Raw genomic sequence first — 19,186 nt, forward strand, 5'->3', positions numbered from 1 at the left:
TCTCTCATTGTTGACCACTGGGATCCTCTTCAAGTTGGCTTTGAACCCTTTTGATACAACTCCAGTTGTTTGTTTTGAAAGCTCTCATTGTTTCTAATCTAACAAAATGTTCCAGGCTTATCTTGTATATTTTCTGTCCCAAACCTGGTATCAGCCACTTTTCTAAAGAGCCTGGGTTTGTTTTTTGTTTTTTTCTTAAGTTTATTTATTTATTTTGAGAGAGAGCATGAGCAGGGGAGTGGGGGGGGGAGGGAGGGAGAGAGAATCCAAAGCAGGCTCTGGGCTGTGAGCCCCACATGGGGCTCGATCCCACAAACCATGAGATGATGACCTGTGCTGAAATCGAGTCCAACCCCTAACCCACAGAGCCACCCAGGTGCCCCAAACCTGGTTTCATTTGTGTGGGTAATGATATTTCAAGACCCAGTCTGGATGCTAGGGGACACTCCTTGTGACTGATTTGGTCAATGTCTCTAGGCCTTTTCAGTGGAAAGTGCTAGAAAATACATATTATTTCCTCATTTGCTCTTACCCACTTCTAAGTCATGAGTAAATCCCATCAATTCCACCAAATTATATCTTGAATTGGTCTGATCTTTTGTGCATTGCCACAGTATCACCTACCTCCAACTATCCTAGTCTCTTTCAGGTTCCTGTAATAGTCTCCTTATTTGGTCTCAGTGTTTTCAATTTCATTTCCTAAAGTCTGTCTCTACATAGCAGATAGAGTGGTCTTTTTAAACCATTAGTCAAATAAGTCAAATCATGTCATTTCCCTGTTGAACTCCCTTGAAAGGCTTTCCCTGATATTTAGAATAAAATCCAAACTTCCCATAATATTCCTGAGACCTCTGTTATCTGGCCTTCGTCTCCCTCTCCTTTGTCCTATTTCCTTTCCCTAACATGGTTAGGACCACACTTGAGTGAGGCTTCTTACTCTTCCTTAGGTACAAGCTTATTCCTTTCTCACACTGTGCACTGCAGTCTGGAATACCGACCAGCATGGAATTCTTCCTCCAAATCATCCCGTGACTGGCTCATTCACATTTTTTTAAATGTTTTTTTAATGTTTATTTATTTTTGAGAGAGCATAAGCAGGAGAGGGGCAGAGAGCAGGACAGAGAATCTGAAGTGGGCTCTGTGCTCACAGCAGAGAGCCCAATGCAGGGCTCAAACTCATGAACCTTGATCTCATGATCTGAGTCGAAGTCAGACATTTAACCAGCTGAGCCACCCAGGTGCCCCTGGCTCATTCATTTTTTAGGGAGTAGACCTTTCTCCTTTCCCAGCTCTGTAACTCCCATCTCATTGTATAGTTCTTTATAGAACTTATCAGCTGAGATCAAGTTCATTTATTTGTTTGCCTTTCTTTCGACTGAAAATCCCCAAGAGCAGGAATCTTCCCTGCCTTGTTCACCATTGTGTCCCTGGTGCCTGAAATGATACCTGGCTTGTATTAGACACTACCAGTCCTTGGTGAATGAATGGGCAACAGCCTTGCAAGTTAATACAGCTTATTCTTTTTGTACCTTTCTAAAAGTAGCTTTCTTTGCACAGGAAAAAAAGCTTGGGCTTCTTGAGTTTTCGTGTAGCAGTGTTGTACCAGTTCAGTATAGTCATGTGTGAAATGTAGGAAGTTGGAGGGTGTTAACTTTGAGATTATGCTATAAAAGATAAATGTTATTCAGAAATTCTCAATCAAGTCATCGAACAAACATATGTTAAGCTGGTGTCTTAATACAATAGGTAAAAAAATATATGCTATAAACCTGAGCTTTCCTATGTGGTAGCTACTGGGTGCATGAACTACTTCATAAAAATTAAATATGGGGTACCTGGGTGGCTCAGTCAGTTAAACCTCTGACTCTTCATCTCGGCTTAGGTCATGATCTCACGGTTTGTGAGATCAAGCCCTGCAACTGGCCCTGCACTGACAGCCCAGAGCCTGCTTGGGAGTCTCTCTTTCCCTCTCTTTCTGCCCCTCCCCTGCTTGTGCTCTCTCAGTCTCCCTCTCAAAATAAATAAACTTTAAAAAATAAGTAAATAAAATTAAGAATTTATTTCTTCAGAAGCATTAGCTACATTTCAAGTTCTCATTCACATGTGGCCAGTAGTGACCATATTGAGCAGTGTAGATACAGAATATTTCTATCATGTTGGATCATACTGGACATTGCTACCATAAGCAATTCACGTTAGGGGTGCCTGGGTGCCTCAGTCGGTTAGGCGTGTGATTTTGGCTCAGGTCATGATCTCACGGTTCGTGAGTTCCAGCCCCAGGTTGGGCTCTGTGCTGACAGCTGAGAGCCTGGAGCCTACTTCGGATACTATGTCTCTCTCTCTCTGTGCCCCTCTCCTGCTTACACTGTCTGTCTCTCTCTCTCTCTCTCTCAAAAATAAATATTAAAAAAAATTTAAAAACTATTCACGTAGTCCTAATTTCTCACCTTTTGTTATACAGAGATGGTCGAATCCTGGCTGCTGGGGGTAAATCAAATCACCTTCACTTGTGGTGCTTGGAAGCTAAACAGCTATTTAGAATTATTCAGATGCCTACTAAAGTTCGAGCCATTCGCCATCTAGAATTTCTTCCTGATAGTTTTGATGCTGGTTCTAATCAGGTTAGTAATATAAATAAATGTAGGACATTATACTTTCTGAGAAAGAGCATATCAATTTCTGAACTATATTAATAGCTCTCCTAGTTAACTTGTACCCTGGTTGTTACAAAGACTTGAAATTGCTGATATTGCGAAGAGTCTAAAATTGAAAAAGTTTAAAAATATTAGGTTTTGTGTATTACTGACAATTTAACCTTTTTCTAAAATCTATATACTTTAAATTTATGTCATACTTTATGACTTACAGGGTGTTTTAACATATTATTTTCTATTTGCACACAGGCATGGAAGGTACTCTCTCCATTACACAGACTGACATTAAAGCTTAAAAACATTAAGGGACTTGTCAACATTCCTATTAATTGTAAGGATTAAAAAGGAGGAGCTAAGATTAAAATTTTTCTCCTTGTTGGGGCGCCTGGGTGGCTCAGTCGGTTGAGCGTCCGACTTCAGCTCAGGTCACGATCTCGCGGTCCGTGAGTTAGAGCCCCGCGTCAGGCTCTGGGCTGATGGCTCAGAGCCTGGAGCCCACTTCCGATTCTGTGTCTCCCTCTCTCTCTGCCCCTCCCCCGTTCATGCTCTGTCTTTCTCTGTCTCAAAAATAAACATAAACATTAAAAAAAAAAATTAAAAAAAAATAAAATTTTTCTCCTTGTTGTACTGTGTTCTACCTACCATAACTGGTTGCCTTAGTTTTATGAAACGTGTTTTCTTTGTATCTTGCCTTAATTTGCAAGGTACTTCCCCCTCTACACAGCATTTAAAAATTTTTTTTCTTTGCTTATGTATTTTATTTTATCTTTTTCATCTTTTTTTTTTAAGTAGGCTCCATGCCCAACCTGGGGCTTGAACTCATGACCCTGAGATCAAGTATCACATGCTCTACTGCCTGAACCAGCCAGATGCCCCCACACCATTTTTCTTTTTAATGGTTGAGTAGTTAAACCTTAACGTTCTTATTTTAAATTGACTATTTTGAGTCTTGTACTTTAACAAGTTATATATAACTCATGACCCTGCGATTCAGAGTTGCATGCTCTACTGACTGAGCCAGGTGGCTGCCTCCAACTTAAGTTTTTGAATAGATAATGCATTCCCAAGGTGGAAAACATAAAAAAAAAGACAGTCAAGTGAAATCTCTTCTTTTCCATTTGTCCAGTTATTCTCCATAACTGCTACTGTTATAATAGTCCACTGTTTCTGCCACTTTTTTTTCCTAAAGTTTATTTATTTATTTTGAGAGAGAGCAAGCGAGCACAAGCAGGGAGAGAAAGAGACAGAAACCAAACGGGCTCTGCACTGTCCACACAGAGGACACAGGGCTCAATCTCATGAACTGTCCTTCTGCCATATAAAAAATGCAGCTTTGCACATTGCTTTTCTTCACTTTTTTTGTTTTTTTGTTTTTGTTTTCTTCACTGCCCTCGAAGATGGTTTATTCTATGTCAGTACAGAGCTTCTTTTTTTTTTTTTTTTTTTTTTAACAGCTGCATAGTATTTTATAGGTTTTTAACCAGTCCTTTGTTATTGGGCACCTAACTTGTTTTTAGTCCTTCTTTATTACAAATAACGCTGCACCAGGGTTGCCTGGGGCTGGCTCAGTTGGAAGAGCATGCTACTGTTGGCCTCAAGGTCATGAGTTCAGGCCCCACATTGGGTATAAAGATTGCCTGAGTTAGTGAGTGAGTAAATAAATAGAATAACTGAATAACTTTTTGCATGTACCATTTCATACATCCTGTCTGTAGGATAAAATCCCAGAGCTGAAGCAGTGGTTCTCAGAATCAGGTACATCTGTAACTTTGAGAGATCTTGCCAAATTGCCCCCCAGAGAGGTTGCATCAGCTGTGGATGAGGGGGTTTCCCACAACCTGACCCAACAGAAGAGATTGCCACCTTCAAACCGTCTCCAACTACTGCCAGACTGTCGTCTTCCATATAACAAGTGACATGAGCATTTCATGCAGTCACATGGTGGCACTGCTTACCAGCCAGCGGCACTGGGAAAAGAGCCTGTGCATAGATCAGGCAGTAGAGGAGTTTATTGTGTATTTGCTTATGCTTTTTTAGTACATGTTTTTAATTTTTCAAATTGTGTGACTTAAGACTAAATTTTTCCCCTTAAAAGACTAGTTTCCTTCTTACCCTTCTGTCTGTGCAGCCCACAGACTTTCTTTCTTCCCCCAAATGTTTGTTACCACTGCCCAGAGCTGGGTGCATGAGGGACAGATGCCAGTTCTCATCAAGCTGTGGGTGTGGTGAGCGAGAGCAAGCCCTCCCCTCCTTGCCTCTGACGACCAGTGTGGAGGTCCGGGTGAAGGCCTGGCTGATCATTTGCCATAGTCTCCCAGCACGGGCACCTTACTGGTTTTGGTCAGAGCCAGGCTTACCTGGACCTGAATAGGGCAAATCTACATGAGCCATAATTAGCAATTTTGAAATATATGATGGCCCTTTGTGAATATAATCTCTGTCTGTCCTCCCCTCAAAACAAAAACAACCAAACCCCGTATATAAATACATACATATGTGTACATGTAAGTGTGTATAGTTTGACTTTCAGAGAGTTGACTTTTTAAAAAATTGATGTATAATTGGCATAAAAGATTAGCTTCATGATGATTCGATTTTTTTTTTATAAGTATACTTTGTATACTCCTTTAATGTTTATTTATTTTTGAGACAGAGAGACAGAGCATGAATGGGGGAGGGTCAGAGAGAGGGAGACACAGAATCCGAAAGCAGGCTTCAGGCTCCGAGCTGTCAGCACAGAGCCCGACGTGGGGCTCGAACTCACAGACCGTGAGATCATGACCTGAGCCGAAGTCGGCCGCTCAACCGACTGAGCCACCCAGGCACCCCATGATGATTCGATATTTTGATTGCGAAATTGCGATATTCGATCATTTCGATTGTGAAATGATCTCTATAATAAGTCTAGTTAACATCTGAGACATTTGACTTTTTTAAGTGTTTTTTATTTATTATGAGAGAGAGACCGAGAGAGAGCGAGTGGGGTAGGGGCAAAGAGAGGGAGAGAGAGAATCCCAAGCAGGCTCCACGCCGTCAGAACAGAGCCTGATTCAGGGCTCGATCCCACAGCCACGAGATCATGACCTGAGCCAAAATCAAGAGTTGGATGCTTAACTGACTGAGCCACCCAGGTGCCCCAAGAGACATTTGACTTTTAAATGTGTTTCGGGGGGGGCCTGCATGACTCAGTCATTTGAGCATCTGACTCTTGATTTCGGCTCAGGTCATGATCCCGGGCCAGGGGATGGAGCGCCATGTCTAGCTCTGCACTGAGCGTGCAGCCTACTTAAGATTCTCTTTCTCCCTCTGCTTCTCTACCCTGCTTGGGCATTCTCTCTTTCTCTCTTAGGAAGGAAGGCAGGGAGGCAGGGAGGGAGGGAGGGAGGTTAAAATAAGTATGTTTTTGGAACTCATATTATTTCTCTCTACTCTTAGGTTCTTGGAGTGCTAAGTCAAGATGGTATCATGAGATTTGTTAATATACAGACTTGCAAACTTCTCTTTGAAATTGGGAGCCTTGATGAAGGAATTAGCTCATCAGTAATTAGTCCACATGGACGGTACATTGCATCCATTATGGAAAATGGAAGTCTGAACATATATTCAGTTCAAGCTCTAACACAAGAAATAAATAAGGTATGTTTTCAAGTAAACAACATCAAGTTTTTTTAAGATTTAAATGTTGTATCATCAAAAATAAAATCTTTATGCTCCGGTTTTCTAAATTCAGATTATCCTGGATTGCTTATTCATACTTCTGGGTATGTATGTGTGTGTGTGTATACACACACACACACACACACACACACACACACATACATATATACATACATATATGTATACATACATGAATAATGAGGATTGACTCTATACATTTACAAACAGAAAAAAAGACTGGGAAAATACACACTTCAGAATCATCTGAGAAAAGAGACTGATTCTCAACTGTTTGCTTATCTGTATCTTTTTTTTTTTTTTAATTTTTTAAATCCAGATTATCCTGGATATAATCCTCATTATTCATGGATTCTTTAAATGTGAACTTGCCACTGCTAAAAATATACTTGCAACTCGAATCCGTACTTGGTGCCTATTCACAGGGATTCGTATGTGCACAGCAGTGCAAACCGTGGGCTGCCCGTCGTGCAGGCTCCCAGCTGAGGCCAGACAGGGCAGCGCGTGGCCTTCTTACTTCAGCTCCCGTGACAAGTGTCCTTTCCGTGGTCTAGTTAGTGCTGCATTCTTTAGTTTTGTGCTTTTTGTTGTTGATTTTGCTCTTTTAAATGGCCCCCAGACATAATGCTCAAGTGCTGTCTAACATTCCTAAGCATAAGAAGGTTGTGATAAACCTAATTCAGGTACAAGTTATAGTGCTGTTGGCATGAGTTCAATACTAGTGAATCAACAATATAGATGAAAGAAGTGTTTTTAAATGGGCACCTGGGTGGCTCAGTTGGTTGAGCATCTGACTCTGGCTCAGGTCATGATCTCGCAGTTCATGAGTTCAAGCCCCATGTCAGGCTCACTACTGTCAACTTGTCAGCGTGGAGCCCGCTTAGGATCCTCTGTCCCCCTCTCTGTGTCCCTCCCCTGCTTGCGCTCTCCTAAAAATAAATATTTTTTAAAAAGTGTTGCTAAACAGAAACACACACTAAACATAGTTATATGTTGATTGGTTGACATATTGTCATCTCTGGCTCACAGGGACCTAACTATTTCTCCTAGGAGCAATGATTCAGTATTCACTAACTTGGTATTTGCAGCTTCTTTATAGAACAGAACTACCATGAATAGTGAGGATCTACTCTGTGTGTGTGTGTGTGTGTGTGTGTGTGTGTGTGTGTACGTGTGTGTGCATGCACATGACACGCATACATTTTCTTCAACCATATGGAGTTATACTCTACTGTTCTTGTAAACTTTAAACATTTTAATAACATATTATTTGCTCTTAGAGTTTTCAGCTTAGCTGAACTTTACAAAAGCTAGGGAAATGTTACTAATGGAAGCAGGGAAAGATCTGAGAAAAATCAGAATAAGTCATTGACTTCCTCTCTGGTATTTGTTAAGCATTCAATTAAGATCATATTGACCAGAAAACTAACCTATAATAGAAGTAGGAAATCTTTTTTTTTTTTTTCTTTTTGGACACATTACCAACACCACTAGTGTCTTTATGGCTATTCTAGGCTTACACAAATGCTCCGGTCTGTGGTCTCTATAAACCCCACCCACGTCCCATTCCTTCAAGTCCTGTTTATTGGGCACTGGAGAATTTCCAGTATTGTTCTAATAAGTACACTAATTCCTACTTAATGTGTTTGAACACTACTAAGGTATGGCAATTCATATCTCAGGCTCTAACCTTCAGGAGACTGTATTTCGTGGAAGCACATGGAGTTCAAAAGGAGAAAATGTGGCACTAGAATAACAATGTTAATAAAGATTTGGAAGAACGGGTTGAGGTTAGAGAGAAGATCGTTCAAGGATATTAAAGATGGGCAGTATTCCGAAGTGAGACGTTTTCAAATTGTTTTTCTTTTTTTGAGAGAGCACAAGCAAGGGAGAGATGCAGAGAGAGAGGGAGAAAGAATCCTAAGCAGGCTTCAAGCCCAGTGCAAAGCTCAACATGGGGTTCGATCTCACGACTGTGAGATCATGAGCCAAAATCAAGAGTCAGATGCTTAACTGACTGAGCCACCCAGGCACCCCAGAAGTCAGACAGTTTTTTTTTTTTAAGTTTATTTATTTATTTTGAGAGAGAGAGCACCTAAGCAGGGAAGGGGCAGAGAGAGAGGGAGAGAGAAAGAATCCCAAGCAGGCTCTGTGCTGATAGCACAGAGCTTGACTATAGGGCTTGATCTCTCCCAACTGTGAGATCATGACCTGAGTTGAGGTCAGGAGTTCAACGTTTAACCAGCTGAGCCACCCAGGTGCCCCCAGACTATTTTTAATTATATTTCATAGAGAAAGAATTGAAAAATTAAGTCATAGAATAAGTGGCCATTTTACTTTTTTTTTTTCTAGCAGAGCTATTGTTACATTTTGTATTATCCTTGTATTCTTTATAGATGTGAATAAATAACAAGGTATCCTAGAAAAATACTATTTAAAAAGCCTTATAGATACAGTGACAACTTTAAAAGTTTCTTATAATAATTTTAGAACAAAAATGCTGTATCTATACATACATGTACATTATTTCATTACCTACTCAACACATTTTACAGTGTTATGTATTCATCATACTGCAGCTGACAATAGGGAAAAATTTTTTGGACACTTACAGTAGGCTGCAGGTTTCAAAAGCAGAAGTCCTAAACGTATGAAGATAAAATGAGAAAAATCTTTGAAACCTCAAAGCGGTCTTTTAGTCGTCTATGTTATAAAAAAGGGTCAAGATGTTTGCTTTATTCTGTTTTTTTCTTTCAGAGATGAGAGGGGAGGAGGTCAAAAAGTTTGATTTCCTCAGGGCACCTGGGTAGCTCAGTCAGTTTAGCGTCCAACTCTTGATTTCAGCTCAGGTCATGATTCCAGGGTCATGGGATTGAACCCTGCATTGGACTCCATGCTGAGAGTGGAACCTACTTAAGATTCTCTCTTTCTCCCCCTCTCCCCTGCTTGTGCGCGCTCTCTCGCTCTCTCAGGTAAGTAAATATTTTTAAAAGTTTGGTTTCCTCTTCAAAGAGTTTTCTTGAGGAGTGATGATTCATTTTCATTATACATGATCTTGGAAGAACACTGTTCTGGCCTTCATGACAGTTTAAACGCAAGCTAATGTGTATAAATTGTGTTTTTCTGAAATCTAATGTGTTCGTTTGAACATGTGGGGTATTCCCTGTGTTCTTGTTCTCTGTTCTCATATGAAAGGAATTGGCACTTTGGCTTCCAGAAAAACATTTTTAAAATCACAAATCCACCTTGTCTTTAGCAATAATGGCCTCAAGCATTTATTTTTTTTTAAGCTTATTTATTTATTTCGGGAGAGAGAGAGAGAGCGTGCACGCGCGCGCGCAAGCTGAGTGGGGGAGGGGCAGAGAGGCATAGAGAGAGAATCCCAAGCAGGCTCTGCACCATCAGCATAGAGCCCGATGTGGGGCTTGAACTCATGAACCCATGAGACCATGACCTGAGGCAAAACCAAGAGTCAGATGCTTCTCTGACAGAGCCGCCCAGGTGCCCTCACCTCAAACATTTAAATGATCTCAGGAAGCTGAGTTAGCGTATCTCCTCATTTCCTTTGAACTCAGGGAAGATCTTTGGATTACAAACAGGTATTATTCATAGAGAAACTGTTTCAGTGAAACATTTTCCCTTAAGTAAATTGAAGTTATTGGGGTTTATTTTCCCATAAAAATGAGGGTTTAGAATTTAAGTTGTGCTGTCTGAACTGCCTCGCAAGCTGTGGATGCGGTAGGGGACTAACAGCCATCTCTCTGCAGATTAAAAAATGTAGCCAAGGACAGAGAGGCAGGTGTCCCAGGCTTCCAGAGGGAAGTCATTTGACAGCTCCTTCAGAGAAAGTTCACTTGAGCCCGAAGAATATTAGGGTGCTTCTCTCAGCATTCTAGAGGGCCCTGTGTCTAACTGCGGCTTCTCTGCTACAAGTTATCACCAAACTACTAACTTTATCATGCAAAGAACTTTATCATGCAAACTACTAACTTTATCATGCACCAAACTACTAACTTTATCATGCAAAGAATGGACTGATATACTACGATTTAAGGCCAGTTTTCAAGGGATAATTAAATTCTATTTATTGTTGCTATTAATTGTGTATCTTTATTGTGTTCTTCTAAGGAATTTCGCAGAAATTGGATTTGACAACCAGGAAGCATTTCTTGAATATTTTATTTACACTTTTGCTTGAAGAATAAGGATGTATGTTAAGGCACATTATGAAACTGTTCAAAACATGTCTTGGAAATCCTATGTGAACAGGTCTGTTTTCCAAGGATAGCCACTGGATTTTATTTTTTCCCCCTTATAGCCACCTCCTCCCTTAGTGAAAGTGATTGAAGATTTGCCTAAGAGTAAACTGAATTCTGGTGGCCTTAAGATGAAAGTCACATCAGGAAGAGTTCAGCGGCCAGCAAAATCAAGGGAAAACAAAATACAAGCCAGAATATTAAAACAAGACCTGACTGGTAATTTTGAAAATAAAGAGGTAAGAATATGTTATAATTATGTTTTTGTTTGTCATGACTCTGCTGGGGACAAGATTTATGATACTTAGGCCATCATCACTCTTCCCTCTCTTAGAAGTTTTTAAGAAAGATATGAAGAGAAGAACTGAATAACTGAAATTATAATGTGCTTTCTAAACTTTTAAGTATACAGTTAGTACACGTTTATGGTTTTTAAAAAAGTCAAACAATACAGGGGCGCCTGGGTGGCTCTGTCAGCTAAGCATCCGACTTCAGTTCCGGTCATGATCTTGTGGTTCACGAGTTGAAGCCCCGCGTCGGGCCCTGTGCTGACAGCTCGGAGCCTGGAGCCTGCTTTGGATTCTGTGTCTCCCTCTCTCTCTGCCCCTCCCCTGCTCGTGCTCTGTCTCTCTCTCTCTCTCTCTCAAAAGTAAATAAACATTTAAAAAACATTTTTTTTAAATAGACTATTACCAGCACCCCCAGAAGACCCCCTTCTTCTCCCCTCCAGACCTTTGCCCCCCTTACCCCAAGGATCACTACTCTTCTGACTTGTAACACCATAGGTCAGTTCTGCCTTTTTTGTACTTACATAAATCAGGTCATTCAGTTTGTACTCTTTTGCGTCTGGCTTCCTTCATTCAACATTAAGTTCGATTTATGTTTGAGAAATCCATGTAGTTGTAAATCATTCACTTGTAGCTGTGCAAAATTCCATCATGTGAATAAACCATATTTTATCCATTCTGTAGTCAGTAAGCATTCGGGTAGTTTTCTAATTTTTTGTGCTATTAGAAATAGGGCTGCCACGGGGCGCCTGGGTGGCTCAGTCGGTTAAGCAGCCGACTTCGGCTCAGGTCATGATCTCGCGGTGCGTGAGTTCGAGCCCCGTGTCAGGCTCTGTGCTGACAGCTCGGAGCCTGGAGCCTGTTTCAGATTCTGTGTCTCCCTCTCTCTGACCCTCCCCCGTTCATGCTCTGCCTCTCTGTCTCAAAAATAAATAAACGTTAAAAAAAAAAAAGAAATAGGGCTGCCACTATTCCAGTACATTCTACTACATCTCTGTCTGTGACATAGGACACATTTATGCCGGATATAATCCTAGCAATGGAATTACTGGCTTATTAGCAATGCGCGTATTCATCTGTAGTAAGTTGTCAGTTTTCCCAAGAAGTTGATTGAAACCATGCGTATTCCCACCAAGAGCTCTAGTATTTGAGAACTCCAGTGCTCCATGGTCTCACCAGCACTTGACATTTTTCACATTAATTTTAATAACCCCTTTTTTTCTCTGAGCATTTGAAAATTGTGAAACTTGTGTAAAAAATAAAACGTGTTGTCTACAGGGAAATTCATTAGAGAGCCAGTGCCTGGAGCTTTTAGTGGAGGCTGGCTATGTAGGCATTCTCTGTTTAGTACATGTCAAAATCCCAGAGTCTACATGGAAATTAGGTATTCAGCATACATCATAGCATACAAACAATTCAGGCACAGTGAGCCGCTCTTACTGGTTCTGGGGATAGTGGGAACTTTCTCGAAATCCAGGTTTCTAGGCACTAGACAAGGCCAAACCTTGTTAGTATGCCTTTCTAAGGGTAGCTTTCTCAGACCTGACATGTTAACAGTTTTCTGGGCATACCCAGGTCCTCATTAAGAGCGTGTTACCCATGGCTTTGAAGCTCCTGTGTGCTTATCCCCACCCGCATCTCTCTCCCTGTCCCAGAGATGTAACTATTGTCCTCGCTTTTGTGCTAATTATGTCCTTGATTATCTTTATAGTTTTATCATCTCTACCTGTAACCCTAAACAAAATATTGTTTGGGGTTTATTATTTTTTTTACTTAAAAAAATTTTTTTAATGTTGATTTATTTTTGAGAGAGAGAGAGAGAGACAGAGCATGAGCAGGGAAGGGGCAGAGAGAGGGAGACACAGAATCCGAAGCAGGCTCCAGGCTCTGAGCTGTCAGCACTGAGCCCGATGCAGAGCTCAAACCTGCGAACCGTGAGATCATGACCTAAGCCACAGTTGGACACTTAACCGACTGAACCACCCAGGTGCCCCAGGGTTTAGTTTTAAAATGCTAAGTAGCAGGCACAAATCTAGCTGTGTAAAGATTGGACAATGTCGTTCCTATTAGTTGATGCTCTAATGAGAGAATAAGCTGAATGTTAGCTCTGAGACGTGGTCTGACTACAGCTTTCCTGAGAATTTACAGGAGCCTTTTCTGGGAAAACTGGGGCCATGATCCCAGTTGACTTCTGGGAAATAAAAGAGACATCACAGTCAGGGCATCTGGCAGAGCTCTAGTATTAGTGAAATTTGGAAATCCCACAGAAATACATCAGGGAGCAGTCTGCTTCTGAGCAACCTTCAGCCAGCGCTAAGAGTAGGCGAAGGAGAGCCCTTGTGCACGGTGAGATGCATCTCTTCAACGATCAGTGTCAGGACCTGGAAGGGGAAGTGGGATCTTTACCCATAGATGGTCCAGATGAGAACAGATCAAACTCAGGCCAAACTCACCCGGGCATTTTATCTTTGTTTAAAAAGAGGTTGCAGTGGCAGCAGGTGTCCTGCAGATGACAAAAATGAATGTATCTGTTTCATAGATCACACTGCCCCAGTCTCGCCCGGTTGCCCTCAGTGTCTGGTGCGTGGCTCTCAAATGGGGATCTTCATTCGCTATCATCTTGGGTTTTCCCTTCACCCCTCTCACACTGGCATTGAACTAAGTCAGAAAACCTGGCTTTGAGTCTTTAGCTGAGACTTATTCAGCAAGTTAGTGACCTGAACTCACAGGTTCGTGGCACTGAGCGCTGACCTTCCCATTTTCTCAAAGAAAAGAAAACAGCATCCCATCCGTTTCATTGAGTTGTTAGTATCAAATGAAGTAATCTGTGAAACTGGCTTTATAATCCAAAAATTTATGAAGTATTTTTCCATCAAGATAAAAATTGACTTAAAAGTAAGGCGGGGAGGGGCACCTGGATGGCTCAGTCAATTGAGTGTCTGACTCTTGATTTCAGCTCAGGTCATAATTTCATGGTTCGTGGGATCGAGCCCTGTGTCAGACTTTATGCTGACAGTGTGGAGCCTCCTTGGGATACTCTCTCTCTCTCTTTCTCTGCCCCTCCCCTGCTCACACTCTGTTTGAAAATAAGTAAACTTGGGGCGCCTGGGTGGCGCAGTTGGTTAAGCGTCCGACTTCAGCCAGGTCACAGTCTCACGGTCCGTGAGTTCGAGCCCCGCGTCGGGCTCTGGGCTGATGGCTCAGAGCCTGGAGCCTGTTTCCGATTCTGTGTCTCCCTCTCTTTCTGCCCCTCCCCCGTTCATGCTCTGTCTCTCTCTGTCCCAAAAATAAATAAACGTTGAAAAAAAAAGAAAAGAAAAGAAATAAACTTTAAAAAAGACCTTCAGGTTTCCATTAAAAAAAAAAAATCAAGAAGATGGAAAAAAAGAGGGAGAGGGAAGAAATCGACTGACCATTTACAGAAAAGTTTGTCAAAATTGGACCTAGGGTAATATGTCAGGAACTTTATCTGCACACGGTATGCACACTGGAGAGAGAGAGAATAGAAAGTCTCAGATGTAAAAAAAAAATTTTTTTTACTGTGTGTTGTGTTCTGAAGTTGGAAAGCCACTGTGGGCTGTGTTAACCTTTTCAGTTTTGTGATTACGTCATTTAGCGACATTATTTTTTTTCTTTAAGAATGAGGTGTCAGATGGATTAAACAAAAAGCGTTTACAAATCTTATTAAAAGGCTATGGTGAATATCCAACGAAATACAGGTAAAATTTATATTCTTTTATGTTAAATCAGTTGCACCCCCCAAACTTCTCTTGGTTAAAATTCTATTTTTATTTCAGAATGTTCATTTGGCGCTCTCTGCTACAACTGCCTGAAAATCATACTGCATTTAGTAGCCTGGTGGATAAAGGTGTTCACGTGGCATTTCTCAACCTTCAGAAGAAATACCCCATCAAAAGTAGGAAACTACTCAGAGTATTACAGAGGTATGCCCAGTATATTGCAGCAATATGGAATCTTCCTCAAGATAATTTATTAATTACGAATGGGAAGATAGTAATTTTATAGTAGAGAAACTCAGCAGGTACCACCTTAGCCAAGTAGTCAAATTTAAAGTCACCAGCAGTAACACACATCAGTATGTTGCCCATAACTTTCTTGATATTCTTGCCAAACATTTATAACGTCCGTCCAAATCATGAGAAAACGTTGAGGGCCAATCTATAAAATAACTGGTATTCCTCAACAATGTCAGTGTCCAAAAAATAAGAGACTGGGGAGCTCCCGCACTGGAAGAACCTATGGTGACTTAGCGAATGAATGCAGTGTTATATCCTAGACTGGCGAGGTGAAAACCCAACACACAGGAAGATGGGAACAATGATAAAATCTGAATGAGTCTGATTTAGTTACTGGCATAGTACCGATGTTAAATCCTAAGTGTTGATAACTACTGTGTTTATGCAAGATATTAACGTGAGAAGAATTTGAGTGAGATATACAGGAACACTCTACTGTTTCTGCAACTTTTCGTAAACCTGAAACTATTTCAAAACGAAAGGTTTAAAAAAAAAAACAAAAACAGGAAAACCTTAAAAGTATCAGAAGTAAATATGGGAGAATTGCAGTCCTAGAGTAAGGCAGGCCTTTTTTGAGCATGACATATCTAGAAGAGCTTGATATGAACAGAAATCTCTACATGTAAAAAAATTCCCCAGAGACATATATGAAGCCGAGAAAGTACGTATATATACAAAACATCAGATAAATGAAAGGCTAATTTCTATACGATGCATTCGTGTAAATGAACATGGAAAGGACCAACCAATAAAAACCAAAAAGGATTGAATGTATAGTTCATAGCTGGGGATATGGTTCTTAAACATGTTTTATTTTATTTTTTTTCAACGTTTATTTATTTTTGGGACAGAGAGAGACAGAGCATGAACGGGGGAGGGGCAGAGAGAGAGGGAGACATACATGTAAAGATGCTATACCTCCCTTATAATAAATGCTAATCAAAATTACATTGGAGGGGTGCCTGGGTGGCTCAGTCGGTTAAACATCTAACTTTGGCTCAGGTCATGATCTCGTGGTTTGTGAGTTCAAGCCTAACAGCTCAGAGCCTGGAGCCTGCTTCAGATTCCTCCTCCTCTCTGTGCCCCTCCCATGCTCATGCTCTGTCTCTCTCTGTCTCTCAATAATAAATAAACGTTACAAAAAAAATTTTTTTAACAAAAGTAAAATTACATTGGAAAAAATGTGTAATGTGTATATATATATGTATGTATATATATATGTATGTGTGTATATATATATATATATATATATACACACAACCATATTGAAATACCATTTTGCATCTAGACTAAAGGTATAAAAAGTAGGTTGATAATAAAACATGTTGGCTAGAGTGAGAGAATGGGCATCCCCTTAACTCTGCTAATGAGAATGTGAACAGACACTATTTTTGCAGAGAATAATTTGGCACTGGCTATTGAAATTAATGCACAATGTCCTTTGACTCAGCAATTCCATTTCTAGGAATTTATCCAAATCTATATTCCCACATTAAGAATGATGTAAATACAACAGTAAGCATGGCATTGGTTATAAAGGATTAGAAACAAATGCCCAGTAAGGCCACGTTAAAGAAATTAGGGTATATTTATACAGAACTGTCTTGTGTATCAAAGCTCCACATATACTGATAATGAACTATTTCCAAGACACTATTTAAGCAAAAAATGCAAGGTGCAAAACAACGTTTACGTTTGTGATTTTTAAAATCACAATATTTTTTTGTAAAGTAAAGTAAAATCACTATACTTTTTGTAAAGTAAAATCACTATACTTTTAACAGTGGTTCTGGGGAGGTAAACTAGATGATAAAAGTAGGAGGGAGAACTTTCACCAAATATCCCTTCTGTATCCAATTTTTTTTTTAATTTTTTTTTAACGTTTATTTTATTTTTGAGACAGAAGGAGACAGAGCATGAACGAGGGAGGGTCAGAGAGAGGGAGACACAGAATCCGAAACAGGCTCTAGGCTCTGAGCAGTCAGCCCAGAGCCCGATGCGGGGCTCCAACTCATGGACCGCGAGATCATGACCTGAGCCGAAGTCGGCCGCTTAACCGACCGAGCCACCCAGGCGCCCCTGTATCCAATTTTTTATCATGTTAACATATTACATAGATGAATTCTAGTAGCAAACTGTTTCCTGGCCTGTATTTCCTTGTCTGATCCACAGAACGCTCTCCGCATTAGCTCACTGGTCTGCCATCTTTAGCGACACACCGTATCTTCCACTCTTGGCATTTCCATTTGTAAAATTATTCCAGAACAACCAACTCATCTGTTTTGAAGTTGTTGCTACTCTCATAAGTAAGTAAATAAGTATGTAATAATGAAACTAAGAGTGGATTCCTGTGTATTTTTCTGATGTCTTTGCAACATTCAACAATTCTAGTGGGAAGCAAACAGACTTAGAGCACAAAATGGACGGTTTGGACATTTATACATAAACCTTTTTTTTTTTTTTTAATTTACAAGAGAATTTGGAGAGTTACATTTTATTTTTTATTGGCAGGGAGGAGCAGGGGGACAGAAGGAAAGAGAGAGAATCCCAAGCAGGCTCCACAGTCAGTGTGGAGCCTGACGTGGGCCTCAATCTTATGACCCTGGGTTCATGACCTGAGCCAAAATCAAGAGTCAGATGCTCAATTGTTTGAGCCACTGAGGGGACTCAGGATAGTTGCATTTTAGAAGATAATGTTATAGGCCAGATTTTGGTGGTCAGAAGGAAGCAGGTGCTTCACTTACTGAAAGTCAGTTATTATTCATAGGATTTTAGTGAGAACGTAAAGCATTTAGCACACAGTGCCTAATGTGGCAATTCTGGCTGCTATCCTCATTCTCATTATTCGTAGTGCGCATTTATTGAGAACTTTCTCTTTAACAGGTAGCATTCTTATTATTTTGCCTTTATTAACTTCTTTAAATCTTGCAACAGTCCTATGAGGTAGGTGTTATTATATCCTTCTTATAGTTGAGGAAACTGAGGCACAGATAGCTTAAGTTCCCCAGGGTAGGTTAGTAGCAGAACAGGGATGTGAACGCAGGCAGTCAGACTCTAGCCTGTGCTCCCAACCATTGTGTTACCAGCTCGTCTACACTGAAAACTGAATCCTTTCTTCATCTTAATATAATTGGGTCAGCTAAACAGTTGATAAACCAGATCCAATTTACATTGGTTTAACAAAAATCACCAGTTTCATTTGTATTTTAAATTATTTAAAAAGGTTTTCTTGTACAAAGGAGATAAGCACTTAACTATAACAGTAAAATTCTGAAGAGTAGAAATAAAAAGATTCAAGCATATATATTGTGAATATTTTAGTATACTTTATGTTTTTTTGTTCATTTAATTACATTGCATTTGATTTGATAACTTTTTCCTGATCATTGGAGAAAATACAGGAAAATATACAAAAGAAAATTCACCAGTGTTCCTCCTCCCCATGTATAATCTTTGATAATACATTGATGAATTTTTTTTTAATGTTTTATTTATTTTTGAGAGACAGAGCAGGAACAGGAGAGGGAGGGCAGAGAGAGAGAGGGAGACACAGAATCCAAAGCAGGCTCCAGGCTCTGAGCTGTCAGCACAGAGCCCGACGCAGGGCTCGAACTCACAGACCACAAGATCATGACCTGGGCCAAAGCCGGACGTTTAACTGACTGAGCCACCCAGGCAGGCACCCCCATACACTGATGAATTTTTAAAAATTTTTAATTTATTTTTGAGATAGAGTACAAGCAGGGAAGAGGCAGAGAGAAAGAGAGAGAGAGAGAGAGAGAGAGAGAGAGAGAGAATCCCAAGCAGGCTCTACCCTGTCAGCACAGCCAAACGCAGGGCTCAATCTCACAAACCATGAGATCATGACCTGAGCTGAAATCAAGAGCTGGAGCTCAAATGACGAGCCACCCAGGCGCCCCTTGATGAATTTCTTGTAAGAGCATTTCCCCCAAATCATTAAATATTCTTGAAAAACATAGTTTATTCCCTGCATAATGTAATATTTCATTATACAGGTATATCATAGTTTAGTGCCAACTGCTAGACTTTTAGTTTTTCTGATAATTTTTCCATACTTAAAAGCAGGTTTTTAATTTTTATATTTTTATAATTATACTATTTTATTTAATATGTATATTTCTTTTTATAAACTTTATAAATATTTTAGTGACTGTAATATTCTTTTTTTTCCCCACATGATTATAATATTCTCTAATGTGAGTGTACTAGTCTGATCTGTTGTTGAACATTTAGGTCATTTTTAATTTTTACCTAGT

The 19,186-nt window shown here is 40.2% G+C and overlaps 1 protein-coding gene across 8 annotated transcripts in view; it reads left to right on the plus strand.

Annotated features, from left to right (window-relative positions):
* TBC1D31 (TBC1 domain family member 31) overlaps positions 1-19,186 on the plus strand; it is a 75,039-nt gene that overhangs the window by 23,592 nt on the left and 32,261 nt on the right. For all 8 annotated transcript variants that reach the window (XM_047842196.1, XM_047842198.1, XM_047842199.1 and 5 more), the window contains 6 exons: positions 2,462-2,621; positions 6,090-6,290; positions 10,648-10,824; positions 14,512-14,591; positions 14,670-14,816; positions 17,082-17,215. In XM_047842196.1, the coding sequence (XP_047698152.1) occupies positions 2,462-2,621; positions 6,090-6,290; positions 10,648-10,824; positions 14,512-14,591; positions 14,670-14,816; positions 17,082-17,215 (899 nt within the window). The remainder of the gene's footprint in view (positions 1-2,461; positions 2,622-6,089; positions 6,291-10,647; positions 10,825-14,511; positions 14,592-14,669; positions 14,817-17,081; positions 17,216-19,186) is intronic.

The sequence above is a fragment of the Prionailurus viverrinus genome, chromosome F2 (assembly GCF_022837055.1).
Source record: "Prionailurus viverrinus isolate Anna chromosome F2, UM_Priviv_1.0, whole genome shotgun sequence".
Lineage (NCBI taxonomy): Eukaryota > Metazoa > Chordata > Mammalia > Carnivora > Felidae > Prionailurus > Prionailurus viverrinus.